Source organism: Cinclus cinclus, chromosome 7 (genome assembly GCF_963662255.1).
Source record: "Cinclus cinclus chromosome 7, bCinCin1.1, whole genome shotgun sequence".
In the NCBI taxonomy this organism is placed as follows: domain Eukaryota; kingdom Metazoa; phylum Chordata; class Aves; order Passeriformes; family Cinclidae; genus Cinclus; species Cinclus cinclus.
Window position 1 is genome coordinate 25,262,538 of NC_085052.1, and position 17,299 is coordinate 25,279,836.

Below are 17,299 nucleotides of genomic sequence, written 5' to 3' on the forward strand. Positions count from 1 at the left end.
ATAAGATGTAACCTACTGGAAGAGTGAGTTGAAACTCCTGAGAGGTATTAATGTAAAAACTCCTACCTCTACTAAATAAATTATATTTTACCAGTCAATTTAGAGGCACCAGATCTTCCTCCATTGTTCACACTTGGAGCCAGAGTGCAGTTTATGGTGACTGTGAAATGACTTCCCTGAGCCTCACCTTTACTCTCAGAAGCTGACCTGTTTGCTTGCTCTCATGAGGAATGAATGACCTTTTCTGCCTGCAGGTCCAGCAGGGAGGTAGCAGGACAGCCCAGGGCACCACCAGCCCAGCTTCTCTGGGAGATTTGTGACTAGCATGGAGAGCTGGGCTGCAGGCTGCACAGCCAGTGGCCATGGGATTGTGTCCTGCCTTGTCTGGGCTTTGCGGATGTGAGGAGAGGACTGAGAGAAGGCTGAGAGTTTAACCCTAAAGAAATCCTTTTAATGATTTTGTTGTATATTAATTACTTTGCAATACTTAGCTGTATTGCAGTGGGTTTTTTATTTATTTAGCAAAACAGCTTTATTAGTTTTTTAAACAAGGCTGTATTAATAAGCTTCACTAAATATATTGCTTTTTGCTTGCTTAAGGCACTCTTTTTGCTTGCTTTGAACTACTGTAGTTTTAAGGTTTTGAAAGCTTTGGTTTATTTCAAGGACATAAGTTAAATTTAGTAGTAAGTGCTATTTTTTGATTTGTTAAGTCTTTCTGAGAGCCTTGTACCTTTTCTATTTCCCAGAGCTGTGGATAAAGACCACAGTGAGCTGCTGGGTGGTTTGGAGCAGAACAGAGCTCACGGGTTCTGCAGTGTGGGGTGGTGTGAGTGGAGCAGAGCTCGGAGCTTTGGGGCTGTGCAGTCGGGACGAGCGCTCTGTGGAAGAGAAGACAGGACCTGTCAGGGAGACACCTGCTGCTCTGGAGTGTGGTAAGGGTATCTTGTATGAGACATCAGGACACTGAAAATATGACAGGAGCTGAATCAGTGATGTGCTAACAAACTTCAGGGTTATTCCAGCTCTGATAGAAATGGACCTGTGGGCAGCTGCAGCCACTTTGTGAGTGGTTTCAGCTGGAGACTCTAACTATCACAGGCATGACTATGGCTGTGACTGGAGCATACTTTGGTGCTGAATCTGAACCCCAGATTTCTGAGGGCAGCTGACAGCAGTTTCTGTCTTCCAGTGCTTTGCAGGGAATGGAAGAGATCCCCACTGCTGATGATCAATATGGGTAGCAGTGAGAGAGTAGACAAGTACAAAACAGTGGTAGTGGTACATCACCTGCCCCTAGGGCAGATCACTCATTGCACCATGGTAAAGTAAGGAGGTACTTAGAGAGTTCTAAGATGAACACACGAAAATGATGCTTGTTTGGCAATTAGAAATAATACTATTTTTTTTAACTGAGTGCATGGATGTGGCTTAAGATGACCTGCTGAAAGGATAGAAAGACCTGGAGCAATAGCCATAACCTGTTTGAATCCATTGTCACTCAGCTGTGGCTAGAATGTTTGCCCAATTCATGTCATGTCTCTTTGCATGAACTAGACTGTACAGTACAGTGTCAGTTACACCAAAGCAAGAGTTTCTGCAGAAAGAAATTCCTCAATCAGCTCTGAGTATTTAGTCATTTTGTGGTCATACCGTAGAATATGTTTAATACAATAGAGTTTATTGCCTCTGCATATTTGCATCATGGGGAATGTAGAGGGGCTCATCTTCCTGTTGGGAGAGGAGAAAGCTGGGATACCACAAAACCCCTGCAGTCTTCTGTTGCAATGAGAGGAGCAGGGAGGAAATGGCTTGAGCTGCTCGTCCTTCTCAGGCAGGAGCTGCCGACAGTGGGAAGAGGCTTAGTGCAGGAAGCAACAGTAGAAAAAGAAGAAACAGGAGCAAATAAAAGCCTGGAGACATCCAGTACATGGCACTGTTGGAAAAGAAAGAGGAGGTAACTCTCACAACTGAGGATATGACAAGGGCAGAGAGAATTAAATAGAGCTGCTCTTACTTCATAGTCTGCCATAAGGGATTGACAGGGACACGTGCCTATTGTGAAACTTGGATCTGCCAAAATTTTGCAAATAGCTTTAAAGAGGGTATTTTCTGTCAGGTGAATGGAGCACACACATGAATGTCAAAGCTACAGAGGCTTGTATTGTGAAATGAGCCAGTGGGCTTAATCCAGGTTTTGTGGTTTGAAACTCTGAAGATGATTTGAGTTTAAAAAAAAAAAAAAATCAAGTAAGTTTCAGGAATGTCCTGAGCTGCTCTTTGTATGTGCTCCACGGTATGTGACAGCAGTGGACAAGATCTTAATAAGACTTCAAGTAAAAGGGAAGGATTTTCAAAATCCTTTAGGTACTGCTTTTTAAACTTTTGAACAGCGCCTCAGTGCCAAGACACGGAAAGTGCTGAATGTGATTTGCAGCAGCAGCAAGTTAGGCACTTATTTGCAGCAGAGGTTTTGCTACCTTAGGAGGTGGGCAGCAAGTGAAGCTGAAAATAAAAGAATGGTATGATACTGAAAGTGTGTGTGGGTTTTTCCATCTGACCCTTGAAAACAAAGAAAAGGCTGGCTTCTTACGGTAAGCGAAATATAAAAATTAATAAAAAAGGACAACAGAACAAAAACAGACCCACAAAAACCTCCCATCAGAAACAAAACTACTTTTGTCTAGTTGGATTTTGATTAGGTCTTGCAAACAGGAGTCTGACAGTCAAAAGAAATCCTTTCTAGTCAACATTCAGTTTATGCTCTGCCTTTTGTAAATCTAGGATTTTGTAAATGTAGGATTGCAGTGCCAACAAAGATGACAAGAATGTGAAGTGGCTTAAGTGGGCAAAAATGCTATGCCCTTGCTTAAGTCACTTTGCATGGTGCCACTAAAGCAAGACATTCTGTATGTAAAGCTGATGAGTCACTTAAATGATTAAAATTTTTCCTTTTGGTGCCCTTCAATTAGACAAGTAATCAATTCAGCTGCCATAATGCAGTGTCTGATATGATGTGAAGTTGATATGCAATGACTGCTGCATTATGTATAATGCAGCTGAATGGTACCAGGGAGTATATTAAAGAAAATTAGTTCTTACATGATATGTTCTGATGCACTTATGGTGAGATGGAAAAAAGTGAACTTACTGAGCATTTTTGTAAGTTAATATGTGTCTGAGAGAAGAAACTGGCATAATGTAGAGCATGATATCTCCTGGGTCGCTTATTGTAATGAACTTCACTGAAAACATACCAGATGCTGGAATAATTTCATGTAGCAATTAGGTCATGGAATTCAAAGGTCTCTTTGGGCTTTGCTGATACACAGAGCAAGTCATTCATATGAAGGAGAATACTGAATCCTTGCTTGAAGATAAGTGTCCTGTTGTTATGCAGACAGCTGGGTCTGGAGAGGTGTGTGCTGAGGGGCAGGGGAAGAAGAGCAGACCACAGCAATATTCTTTAGGCAGCTGTCTGACCTTAGAGTTTCCTTCTTGGTTAACAGATCATTATAAAGATCAGATAGGGGCAAATCAATAAAAAGAAAAGGTGTATAGACCCTTAAGAAAAATCTATCCCTGCAGAGTTGAAAGACAACCATTTCTGCTTTGAAGGGTCATGGATGGCCTCCTTCAGTCTCCAGTGGAGACTTGTGCTGAGAAACAGATGGACTGAAGTGTTCTGTACTTACCCAGCACAAAGCTGGCCTGCAGAGTAAGCACAGGCTGTGTTTCTTACAGTGCACTGTGACATCCTGATGTGAGCAAGGCACTCTAAGTAGGAGGGCAGGAGGCAGTGCCTTCTGCATAACTTTTTGAACCAAGAAAGTCCTTGGAGGCTGTTACCAGTGTGCCTTTTAATCTGGTAAGGTTAGATCCCTACAGACATTTAGCGAGCTGTAATCGCTTCCTAAATAGAGCCTGCTGCCTGCCAAAAGAGAATGCCCCATTTGTAGCTGAGGGCCCAACCTGAAGAGCTTGATTACTGCTTTGTAGATGAAATATATATCAATTGAATTAGACAGCACAATCCCAGGGAGAGCTTGAAGTACCAAGAACTCGGTTCTAGTTAACTGCAGTGTATGGGAGTGTTCTGTCACCATCTTCTGCCCTTCCTCTGCAAAGTATCTCTCTTCAATGCCTACAACACTAGTTGTAGCCTTTTTACCATTTTCTCAGATGAACTCTGTCAAGGAACCTTGGCTTTTTTTTCTGTTTGGTTTACTTGTTTTCATTCTGAATTATTTTGATAGTGGATGCTTTATTCTCCATTTGAAAAATTATGATGAGACTTGCCAGATCTTTGTTGTGTCTTGATATTTTTAGTTCATTATTAGCAATAAAAATCAAGTATATGCTATTCTGCATACTTCTCAGACCTTTGTAATGCAGGTCAGAATTTGGAATATCTATTATCAACTTGAAGAAAAATCAAAGGGCCGCCCTTTCCACCCAGCTTCCCAAATCTCTAATAAATTGTGCTGAACCTTGAAGGCATCACGGGCTCCAGTGTAATTGTGTGTATGACAGCTGTGGCACAGAACACAAAGGGATAGCCCTAAAATAATCTTGCTGGGTAGAACTGCCAAAGTGCCAGGCAAAAATAATCACTGATGGGACTTCTTCTGAAGGGCAGGTAGTGTTGCAGAGTGCAGAACTAACCTTGGGAGACTGGACTACTGACAGATGGCTCTGCTCTCTGCAGCCCTGGACTGCAAATGTTACTTTCCCTACAGTCAGTGCTCTCTAGGTTTGTGATTGTCTGATTTCTGTGTGGAACTGAGGAATAACAGATTTAAATTAAAATAAACCCAAGCAAAACCCATCTATCTGATGAGACTCCTGCCACTGTAAATCTTCATTGCACCATTAAAATCCCCAGTTAGTGTCGTTTCACTTGCAGCTGTAAGACTGACAGTATAAGACATATTTTCTCATGGATTGTAGCTCTCTTGCTGCATTTCATTTCATTAAGATGAGGTTTTAATCTATCTATTTAATTCTTATTTTGCTATACGTATCTCAGGGTTTTTTTTTTAATCTTCATTTTCTTTGTAGCTAACACAGTGCCTTGTAGAAATAGCAATCTTGGATGAGTAGAGGAGATGATGAGCATGCAAAGCCTGCCCATGTTCCAAAACACGCTGCAGTTTGATTTACTGATGCTAGAGCTCTGTGGAAAACAAAGGTCTGGAAAAACACGCCCTCATTTTTGCTTTATGTGGTGCTTTTTAATGGAATAGTAGCTTCGGGGAAACAATCATTCTGACGCAGCTGCAGGTTGTGCTGCCGAGAAACGCATTTCAGCCCTTAGAGGGAGCCACAGACCTGAGTATGGGAATGGAGCAAAACCAGGCAGGTTGTCTTGCACCCATCTGTGATAGAGGAGGTGGGGAAGGGATGGTTCTCAATTGGTTTTCGTTTTTTCTAGCTTTTAATTAACAGCAACTTGAAAATCAGACATAAGGCTAGTTCACGACGAGTGCCAAAGCACATTTGCTTTTGTAGTGACAGATTTGTAGGGCTTCGGAGACCTCAAGCAAATGTTAATTTTACCTTTCCCTTTTTACATGGTCAGCTCCCTCCTGCACCATTCAGTTCCAGTTTCTACTGCTCTCCTTTTGGTGCTGACACAGCAGGACTTGAAAAACTAAGATACTGCATGCTGCTTCCTCTTAAAGAATGAAAAATATAAAGACAAAACCACAAGAAATTGATTAGGACCATGGAGTTCACAATCTGGAAAACATGATTGCCACATTTTTTTCTTTACTTTTTTTTTTTTTCCCCTTAATCGTATCCCTTTCTTTAAGGAGAGAGATGCATTACAGCCCTCTCTTCCCCTATAATGTGTAGGTTATAGCACAATATTTTTATGTAAATTGTGTGGCTAAAGTAGATTATATGGCTGTGTCATAAAATGCAAATGCTGCCCTCCTGGCTCAGCAATAATCAGCATTGCCAGTGAGCTGTTCAGATCAGGGAATTGAAGATGCACATGCTCAGAGGAAAATGGATGAAGAGATTTGCAGCCCTTAGCCAATGAAGGACTTCCCCTTTCTTAAAAAATGTAATGAAAATGTTTTTCTGTACCTTTTCCTGTCCCTCCCTCCCCTTCCCCAGCAGATGAATTCTAGTGGCAGTGTTGAAGAATGCTTAGCCAGAAAGATGCTACACCAGAGGTGGGACAGAGTGTGTCTAGTCCCAGAAGATGCCATTTAAGATTAAAGGAAACTCCAAGGTTAAATTTTAAACAGCTCTGGGCTTCTTGCAGGGACTGTTACTAATTAGAGCCTCAAGTTGTGTTGCAGTTATTGTAAGGTAATGACTACCAACAAAGAACTCCATTAATGGTCACTTTTATTTTGTGTCTAGGCTGTTGAGTTGTAACACTTCTATAATGATTTCAGCTTAGCTTGTGCTCTTGAACTGGGGGTAACCACGGTGGAAAAGCAATGGAGAGTTCATTGTCCTTCTGAACTACTCAAAATGCTTCCCAGGAAGGCTGGGAAGATGATGGATGGCCGCACTCAGGAAGCAGGGATCCTTAATACAAATTTCCCTGCTCTTCTGAGTCAGGAATTTATCCATATATTAAATGGGCCTGGGAAAGGAAGGGAAGAGAAGGAATAATTATTTTGCAATAAAAGTTTTATTTTTTGTTTTGCCCAAGTTATTTCCTATCCCTCAGTTTTCTGACTCTATGTTGGTTGGAGTTGCAAAGCTCATCACTACAAAATATGAGCTAATCCTAGAAATAGCAAGCATTGTTATAGTAGGTTTGGTGTTTCAAGGTTGTTTTGGACCTCATAGATTTGCTTAATTTTCTGAGCAATCAGAAGAGATCATGATAATTTCTTTGAGATAATTCCGTCTAGGTATTTGAAATATTTGTGGAAACTACAATGAGAATCAATGTCTAATAGGGTAGAAATTTAATGGCAAAACTTTTGGTGTTTGTTTCTACTTCTGTTGGATATTGGCTTACATCAGGTGGAATGTTTCTTTATCTTTCTTACTTCTCCTTTGTATTTCCGGTTTTTTATTTTGGTATTGCTGCAACCCAAAGAGAATCTATGACAAGGAAGTTGAAAAGATTTGCTGCTGTGATCAGATGACAACATTTCTACATGTGACTTTTTATTTTGTTAGAGGAAAAAAAAAAATCATTCCCACACAGATTAATTCCACTCCATCATTTGGTTACCATCTTCAAATATTTTTGGTGAATAATCTTCAGGCAATAGGTTGTTTGTGAAGTGTCATTTCATCACTTTGCTCTTGCTGTTTTTCTTGTTTGGTGGCTCATTGAACATTACAAGTAGATACCTGAATATTTGTTTGCTTTCTGTCTTGTATCTCCATCCTGAGCTACTTCTGCAGCTGAATGCTGTTCAGAAATGGTGCTACTTATCATCTCAAATACACATAATCCATGATGAAGAGTTTGTTCTTTGCACTGTGATAGTTTCTGATCAGGATTTAATTTCTGGTCTGTGAAGTGAAGCAAAATAAAATAAGAATGATGACAAATGTGTAAAACAGTGAAACTGTTTGCCCCGAAGCCTTTGCAAAGGCAAGTCTTTTTCAATTAGTGCCAAAATGTGGAGCCACAGCTCTAATATAATTGAATAGAAGTGGAGAAACAAAAGCCAACCCCCTCAGGGTCTCCCCTTTCTATACCTGACTAAGTAAAATAGAGAAGCATAATAAAATCTTTTTTACTCCAGGTTTTTTTTTGTTTATTTGTTTATTGTTTTGTTTTGTTGTTTTTTATTGTTTTGGGGTTTTTTTCTTGCCAAGCTGTATTTCTTAAAAAATAGTAGTAATTATAAAGGAATTTTGTTTTAGGAGAAAAAAATCTGTGCATAAGAGTGATCCTGAACTGCAGAGTAGCATGTGGACTACACTCATTACAGCCCATACATGATGGGTTCTGAAATCCTGTTTCAGCTGAAGGCATCATGCCAGCATCTTTGGCATTGTGATTCAAGGTGATAGAATGTCTTCACCAGAATTTTGGTTTACATCAGTTTGATTTTCCACCTAAATTAGGGCAATAGTATTTTGTACTCCTCAAAAGAAGGACCTATAAATAGGACCATTAGCAGGATGTTTTTGAATATGAGGTCCTGGAAGTCATAGAAGACTTTGATAGCTCCTTATCTATAAACCAGGTTTCCCATGAGGAAGCATAATCCTGCTCTTTCTCTTCCTCCTTGTGTAAAAATCAAGCAGTGGGATGTGGCTCAGCCTGCAGATGTGATCTGTGTTTTGTTATGCCTCTGAGCGGCCCCACTTTGGTTTGATTTACAAAGTGGTCCCCTCCCACAGTGTGCTATCCCTCCCTAGAAAAATTTTCCTGCCAAGTGAAAACAGGCTCCTGAATCCAGAGGATTTCTTATTAGTGTGCTGGGCTATGGTTTGGTTTTTTTTTTTTTTTTTTTTTTTTTTTTTTTTTTTTTTGCAGAATTAAGTGGCTGTTTGCTCTAGTGCTGAAATACTATTTGATAAAACTGTTACATAGCAAAGAGCTATAATCTCCTGGAAGAGCAGAATTATAACTTTCTCCAGTCACCAAGTGGAAAATGAATTAACATCAGGTCTTGCACAGCCTGTGTGAATTGCTGAGAACTTAGCCTTGTTTAATTAATATTCATTTATTTATAAAGTGATAACAAGATCCTTGTGGCTTTTGTAACATCTGCTTTTAATTTTAGAAGCGTTTTGGTCAATTTACTGCATGACAGTATTTGTCAACACTGGGTAACTATGACCTCTAACATGCCTTATTCTGTTGAGACTGGTTAACAGGCTAGACTGAGAAATAATATGCAAACTCCTCTCTTATCAGGAGAGATCAGTTCCCAAAGTGACATGGATATTGTTGGTGTAGGTGATACCTTTAACCATGACATCACTTGAAACCCCTGGGCAACGCTCATGCCTTTGGGAGTGTATTGCTGCTGAAGGGAACTGCTTGACCTGAAACTCAGACTCTCTATGTTGAATTTCCTTCTGCTCAATGGGTTCAATCAAGAATCCCTTATTTTTGCTGGCTTGCATTCAGGAGCACTGAAGTGACTTTTACTTTTTTCTCCCAGCCTTTCCATTTTTTGTTTTTTCCCTAGCCTTTTCTCTTCATTTTCTGTCCCTACTTTGGAGGATAACCAAATAACTCTGTCCCTGTCAAGACAAGGAACAGAATATGCCTGCACAACAAGGGCCAGAGCAGGAATCAAACCTCTCCTGGGCAGGCAGGTGTGGGAGAGCTCCTTTGCTGCAGTTGGCTTTCTGGAGTGCCATCAGTGGGCTTTTGTCACTGTAGTGGGTATAACTGGAAGCAGGTTTCTCTCTCTTGTTTTTCCTTGTCTTTTTTTTTGTTTGTTTTTTTTTTTGGTTTGTTTTTGGAGTCATGCTGCAGCAAATTTTGCGTGATATGTATATTGACCCCGAGCTCCTGGCAGAGCTGAACGAAGAGCAAAAGCAGATCCTGTTCTACAAGATGAGAGAAGAGCAGCTGAGGCGCTGGAGGGAGAGGGAAGAACAAGCCCGAGTGGAGGAGGCTGTGCTGAGAAAGACAGCAAGGCGCGACCAGAGTAAGATTTGTGACCTCCTTCTATGCTTCAGAGCTGGGGATGGTGGGCTTGCAAATGGCTGTGGTGCAGCAGGCATCTGGAAGAGATTGCAAGGATGAGTGCCAGCTGTGCCCATGGGCAAAGTCACAGTCTGGGACAGCATAAGCACCATGTTCCTGCTCCTTGTATCTCCAGGCTGGTCCTTTCTTTTGGGAGTATCTTAGTGATGGAGTAAGGGGAATTGTTTTAAGTGCCTGTTTTAGTCAGGAGTCAATGTTGATGTTCTGTCAGTGGTAACTGATGTATCATGACCAAGTTTCTCTTCTACTCATAAGGGTTTTTTTTTTTTTTTCACCTGCCATCCTCATCCCCCACTCCAGGTCAGGCAAAAGCCTGTGCTGTTGTAGTTTCCTGACTTGGCATTAAATGTGTCTATCTGGCTGTAGTACAAAATAATTTTATGAATTTGAGCTTGTTATGAAGGGCTCTTTGTGAATAAATGTAATACCAAGTCAGCCATACCATACAGGACTAAATTTCCAACTGTATTAGTAAATAGTCTCCAAGAGATTATATTTAGGAAATAGGATAGCAGTGTGGCAAGCCAACGACCAAAACTAAAGAGAAGAAACCAGAAATGTGCTTGCATGCAATATATAGTTAAAATATGGAGCTCCTCCCAGAGGCTGCTATGGATGGTGGATGTCTATGTTGACATGAAAAGTGAAATAGGAGAATGATGGAAGAAACATCAGAAAATAACTTCTCCAAATGTCTTTTTCGACTGACTGGCCTTGGGTCCAAGTGGTTTCAGATAAACAGAAATGCTTAATTCCTTGCTCCTTTCTCTGAGTAAGTGGCTTTCCAGCTCTTTCCCCCATTCATAGGATGAAGCTTAGGCTGGTGTAAGATAGAAAACATTTTCATCTTGGCAATGTAACTACAGTGATTCCTCACTCAACAAGATGTCACAGAGATACATCAAACACTCCTTTCCCTGCCAAAGGTCTTATCCTATCTTTAAATCTATTAAAGCTTGAATATTCAAAATTTCTGGTAACTTTTGGTAGCTGATTTTCAGAAAGCTCTTTAATGGTTGTGGGACTGCAATCAGCATTTCAACTGTTGCTTATTTGAACACACCCGTGGTAGAAACACCCCCATACAGAGACATTGTTAGATTCAGTTGTCAGACTTGAAATATCTGGAGCTTCTGAACCTTACAAAGTGACCCTGAGATAGTTATCAATTCAAAGACTATTATTAGAAATGTGCTTCAAAGCAAAACTATTTTCCAAGATACTCACTTGAAGCACAGACCTGCATGAAATGACTGGATGAAGTTACAGTGGTCTCCTTAAAACAAGGTGGGGGGGATGACCAGAACACTCTAGTCAGCCATAGTAGGAGTTTAAAATGTCCCCTCACAGATAAGGTGGATGCTGGAAAACCTCATTCTGTTTAATTTATATTTTTTTCATGCTAGTGGTCTCACTGTGAGTGGCCCTCTGGAAGGGGTGGCACCAGAACAGCTTCTCTCACACGGTAGAAAAACCTTGTTCCTCTCAATTGATTTGTAGCTGAGAAAAAATTAAAAATGCAGTTCAGCTCCACATACCAAAACAACATCATATCATTGGGATTATCTGTATCATGCTCATTCTTTGTGGGAGACAGGTACAGAAAACTCTAACTGCAAAAATGTTTATCTGATGAAGTGTCACAGTGTTGATACCTACATTTCCATATATAAATTATCCGTTAAACCTGTTCAGCTTCCTACTACAGGAGACCATTTTCTGGGTAATTAATTTTCTGATTTATAAGGAATAGGAGAAAGCAGAGCAGCAGAGTACCCTATAGATTATATTTGCTCTGACAAAGGTAGTTACAGATACACATTGAGTTAAATTTCACAAAAACCCGTTTCCATTTTACCTTCTTAAATTGCCAATTAAAGGTATTGCTTAGGTTTGACTTTTGCCCACTGTTAGGAAATTTCTACTTTCTTCAGAACTGTAGTGAGGAACTATTGGAATCAGATCTGCGGCTGGTTCTGCTGGAAATATTTTTTTTACTTTCATGAACTGATATGCACCAGAGTTAGAAATATAACTTCTTTCAAGTGTGCTGGTCATTAACTGTACAGGTACTTGTAATTAATTTCTATTGCACAGTTCCACAATCTGATGTTAAATGGTCTCTCAGTGAAGATTTTTTTTTTTTTTAAAACAGAAAAGATGAAAAAGCCAGCTGCAAATTGTGGATATAAAATAGTAATTAGCGTGCAATAGTCTTGCCTATAGACTCAAGGGGTCAGAGTAGATGACAGTAATAATTTTTAATATTTTTTTTTTCCTAGAAGACAATTGACATCGTCATTTTTTGGACCTCGAAGCTGCTTAATTTTCAGTTGCCCTTAATATATAAGTGAATTTCCAGACCTTCTTATTGCCCCTGCAACACAGTGTAGAACATGTTTTTATTCCTGTTTTAAATTAGTGCCTACCAAGAAATGCAAAGCTACCACAATTACATGTTCTTTATTCCCTTGAAACAGAGGGATTTGAGGTTTTTCATCTGCGGGTTTTGTTTTTGACTCTGCAGCATGACATGTTTTATGTTCATGCTGCTTTCTTTAGGCCAGGAGTTACTCTGAGCTCATAGATATCTTCATAGTCTGAAAGAGTAGAATAGATGTGAGACTTCAATATCTCTAATGTTGTGCTGAGTTTCTGAAAGTTTATAGTTGACAGGAAAACGTGGGTGTTGTTTGTGAGTACAACATAGTGTTTGTATAAAATAATTTCAAACTAATTTAACTGGAATTATAGGACTGCCTTTCAAATCCTTCTGTTTTCCTCAAAGTTTGAATAACAATATATGGAAACTTTTCTTCACACCTCTTTGGGATGGGATACGGTGAGAGATTGAACAAAAGCACTGGGCACCTCTCTAAATAAAAGTGCTCTGAGAAGTGCCTTCTGCTTGATCTGGAGTTCTATATCCCAGCTTCTTCAATTCCCCATGGATTCAAGAGTTTAGATACTGTGGGATATGTGCACCCAGCAGCACAGCAAAAGTGGATTGGATTTTTGAAAGCAAAGCAGTGATTGTGAGATCAATTTTGTTTTCCTATGTTGACTTGAAGCATTCTTGTCCTTTAAGTGTGCTGTCCTATGAAACCACAAGTGCAGAGCTGGGAACAAAAAGATTGGCATATGCAGGTCAGAAGAGCCTTGTGCTAGATTTAAAATCATCAACAGACTTAGGGAATGCTCATTAACATGATTGTTTTTCAATTGTTTGGAGACTAACTGCCAAAGGCCCCAAATCTGCAGTGAGTTTTAAAGCAGTGCCACTGAGTGCAGGTTATCATAAATGTCCTATTCAGTACTATGAAATTTGCTGTTTAGAAAACAAGTCCAAACCATGAAATAAGATATAAGTTGTTGAGAGTGTTTAGCAAGCCGAACAGTGTACCCATCTGTGTAGTCTTATTCTTAATTTCTAAAGAAGATACTATTAGTCACCTATAGTAAATGCTAAATGGTGTCTGCTTCTGTGTTTGGATTGTTTGGTTCCATGTGTCTTGAGAAAAGGTTAAAATTGAAATTAGTATCAGAATGAATCAATGTTGAAGGAATTATTTCACTTTGGGGGTGAAAGAAATGTGTTCAGATTATTCAACAGTTTTAATTTCTTTGCCATTTAAAACACCCAGATCCATGTCTAAAGGGGAGCAATATATAAACATCACTTCAGAACAAAGTATTTCCTTTAGAAGATACTGAATAAATTGTTCCCCGTTTTTTTTGCTATTTGTACCTTGCGTAAAATTATTAGTAGAATTTGGGCATTGTGTGGGTCCTCCCAGAATGACAGCATTTAGTGAGTTTATTCAATGCAAAGGAAATATTTTCAAACTTTAATTAATTTAAATAATGACTGCTGGCTGGTGCTGGAATAGCATCACAGGTGAGCTGAATTCTTGGATGTCCATCTTCAATTCACTTACAAATTGCTTCTGGGCAGATGTTTCAGGAGCATTATCTTCATTGTAATAAAACAGTTTGCTTGTTCCTACTGTGCTAAAATCCCTGAGAGAAGCATCCTCAAAAATTCAAGATCCCTTTGGGATTTTCTGAGACTTGACGGATAGGCAGCTTTGCAATTTGCAAAGAAACATATTTATGTGATTAGGCAGGAGCCCTTTAGCCACTACAGCTGAGCTGGGAGGAAGCAAAGGACCCTGCCAATTTGGGTTTTGACACTGATGCAGTATTCAGAACTGTCAGCATTCCCAAAATGAGATCTCAAAAACGATTGAGCATTAGGTAGCTGAAGGACAGTCATGTGGGAGAGGAGACAATGCTGGTTTGCTGCTGTTATATCTGACATTTATTCATTGTGATCTGCAGCTCGTGGTGCTTAGACCGGGATGATTTGTAAATGCTCTTATTTACCTGTCCTTAACAAGAGTAGCTGGGAGAAAATAGGGTAGGCTTATCACAACCTATCACAGAAAATGATTTATCTGTCTAAATGATATTTGTGTTGCAAAATCATTAGAGAATAGATGATGCTGTTTGGAAGCAAGTGTTTCAAATATCCCAAGTGGATGGTTGGAGAATGCATCAGTGTCAGAGGAAGGCCAGTGAGTGGGCATGTGTTTCAGTGGGCGTACAGGCAGTGACATTTTTTCTGACTTTGAACTTGGAAATGTATTCCTTATTTATGCTCAGGCCTCTACAGGCCCCGCTAATATTTAGCTAAGATTTTATCTCCTATGGAGACAAGCTCCTGTCAGTGTTCAGTGTCTCTTTCTCTGTATCACTGGATATGAATCTAAATAGAGACATCAGACCTCAGTATTTCTGAAACCTCAGGCATGATGTGGTCTTGAATTCTGTAGAGTCCTGTCCTTTGTTTCCAATTCAGATACGGACGGAAAAGTAACAAGAGAACATGAACAAGAACATTAAAACAGTTTTTGTTAGGGGACTGAGCCACCCAATTTGAAGCCATTGGATAAGTTTTAATGTAACACTCACACTGTAGATGAGCTTGAGATATGCTGCAGCTTTGTTAGTGTTCCGTACCTTGGGCCTGGTGTGGCTGAGTGCTGGGGTAGGGTTAGACAGTGGCTTCTAAACTCAATTCTCTGAGCCTGGGGCTTTCAAGAGACCTCCCACTACTGGATGACCTAGGGATGCACCAGATGGATAAATCCAGAGGGACTTCTCTCACCTCCTATGATCAGCCATAAGTCTATGCTTTTTGGTTTTATATCTTGTTCTGCAGCCGATTTCTCTGTTTTGCAGAAAAGTGACAGTATAATATTGCTGCCTACCTGGGGCCTTCTCCTGCCCATGTGCACTCCTCAGTGCTCCTGCTCCCAGACACATCTGGCATCAGCCACTCTCTGGGAGAGGCTGCTGGGTTAGGGGAGCCTCTGGCATGGAGCATTGCTGTGTTTCTCTGCAGCATCGTGTTCCTCTGCCTGTCTGGACACGGCAGTGTTGCACCTTCTCCCACATACTGTGCCTGGTAATGACACGAGCCTGTGAGTGCCTGCAGACTCATGAATACTTGATATGGAATGAGGGCAGAAATGTGGCCAAGGGCAGAATGGGATTTGCCCAAACTAATTCAATATTTTCTTGCTGATTTTGCCATTTTTTAACATAAATGACTAAAGCATTCAAGGACAAAGGAACGAGGTTTTGAGAGCAGGATTTGGAAGGTACAAGAAAACTCAGTGTGTTCAAGTCAGCAGTGGATTTAGCCAGACACTGATGGCAGCTCAACAACCTTTGAGTCTACTTGTTTGCTGTGGTGTTAAAAAGCTTCACTGTAGGGTATAGTTCCTCCTGCTTCCGTGGTCCTGTGTGCCTGACAAAAGGAGTCAGTGCAAACCTGCCATGCTCCATTAATCAGGAGAGCCTGGTGCAGGAAATGATCCGTAGTTCATTCTGTGACACAGAACCCTTATCTTCCTGCTTTGAGTTTCCAGTAGACCCTGAAGCAGCCATGCAGACTTGGTTTTATTTTTATTCTCAAAGGGAAAACCTGGAAGCTTTGTGATATGTCTGTGTGAGAAAGCAAGCCCTCTATATAGCTTTTACACTTTACAGGATTTAGTTTGGATGAAGAATCAGAAAATATGGCGCTATGTGCTTGATACTTTTAATGAAGAAAAATACCTCAAATGAGTGATTCTGATAAGTGTTTAAAACCTTCAGTTTTCCTCTGATGTTCACCTATATTTTTATGCTTTTTACATTGAAAAGGTCAGCCATTAAAATAGGCAGATATGAGGCTGCCCCTAGATTGTACAAGGAATTGGAACAATGTCTTTAAGAAAGAGTTTTGGATGTTATTTCCTGGTTGAAATTGTACCAATTACAAAATTGTTACATGTAATAGTGTGCCTTGGCCAGGAAGCCCCACATTACTTTGCAACATGTGGGATAGATGCCACTTAAATGACATTTTATTTCTGTGGGTTGTTTTGTTTTTTTTTTTTTTCTTTTTGGTTTCTAAGATGCTAGCATTCTAACATTGTCACATTTTCTCTGTGTGTTTGTTGCAGAGGTACATACCATGTCCTAATACAAACCCACTTACCTCTGAGTGTTGGGTACAGTTATACCTGCTACATATTTGTTAATTACCAGAGTCCTATCTGAGGAACTGTTTCCTCCCTTAATATTTAGTCTCTTCAGTCACTCTTCCTTTATTTGATCCTGCAGGGGTTTATTGCAGCATAATTATTTCCATGGTAACAGGCTATAATTCCATAAACAGAAGATTGAGTTTTTTATATGATCAGGAAGCAGCTGGAGAGCCATAAAAGGCTGATTTTTCAGCAATGCTGAGATCCTGCAACTCTTTTTGATATATTAATGTAATCAGCTGAATTTCTTTTTCCCTTTGCAAATCCTCCCCTAAATAGAAAAGCACATAACACAGTGTTGAAATTCAAAGGTGTGTATATTGAAATGTTAGAGGGCAGAATATTCCCCCATTCTTCTTAAGAATGGAAATGAAAGGGGTTCTTGAATGTAATTTGGGAAGAGAGGGATTCTATGCTCCCATGACTATTAGCAGGGGCAGAGCACAAATTAATTGTAGATCTTCAGTTTATTGTGGGATGATGTTATTTTCATTACTTTCCTCATTACCATCTAGTAATTCTCTGTATATTTTAATGGATTTACAGCAGTTAATGTTTTGAGAAGTGCATTCTGTAATTTGAATAGTCTCCCAAAAACATCCACGGTAATTTCCTAGGTTTTCTCCTTAGAAAGAAGTGAAATTCTGTTTGTGTGTTTGTAAAAAAAGAAGATAATTCAATACTTATGTTGGCTAAGCTCAAGGAATTGAGAACAGCCTAAAGCTCTCATCCTCATTTTCATCCTATTCAATGTGTTTCTAACACGTCCTCTAGCTAATGAAACTCTGAATGGAACCTCATCTACCCTGCAGACTAACAAAATTCAAGCCTCTACTTTAAAGAAGCCACACAAATAATTTGCTTGGAAAGCCAAGAAATCTCAAGTGAAGGACACTGTGCTTAGACCAGAGTATACCAGAGTATATTTGAATTGCAGAAGAACAAAAAACCACAACCCTACAAACAGCAAACTCCACGAGCCATGGCTTAGCTCTCCATGGCAAAAGTGAATCAGGCTGATCAGTTTTTAATGCACATG

At 39.9% G+C, this 17,299-nt stretch overlaps 1 protein-coding gene across 1 annotated transcript in view; it reads left to right on the forward strand.

Annotated features, from left to right (window-relative positions):
- Window positions 1–8,833: 8,833 nt before the first annotated feature.
- SH2D4B (SH2 domain containing 4B) overlaps window positions 8,834–17,299 on the forward strand; it is a 58,909-nt gene continuing 50,443 nt past the window's right edge. The window contains exon 1 of the mRNA XM_062496301.1: window positions 8,834–9,602. Within this exon, the coding sequence (XP_062352285.1) occupies window positions 9,419–9,602 (184 nt within the window). The 5' untranslated portion in view covers window positions 8,834–9,418. The remainder of the gene's footprint in view (window positions 9,603–17,299) is intronic.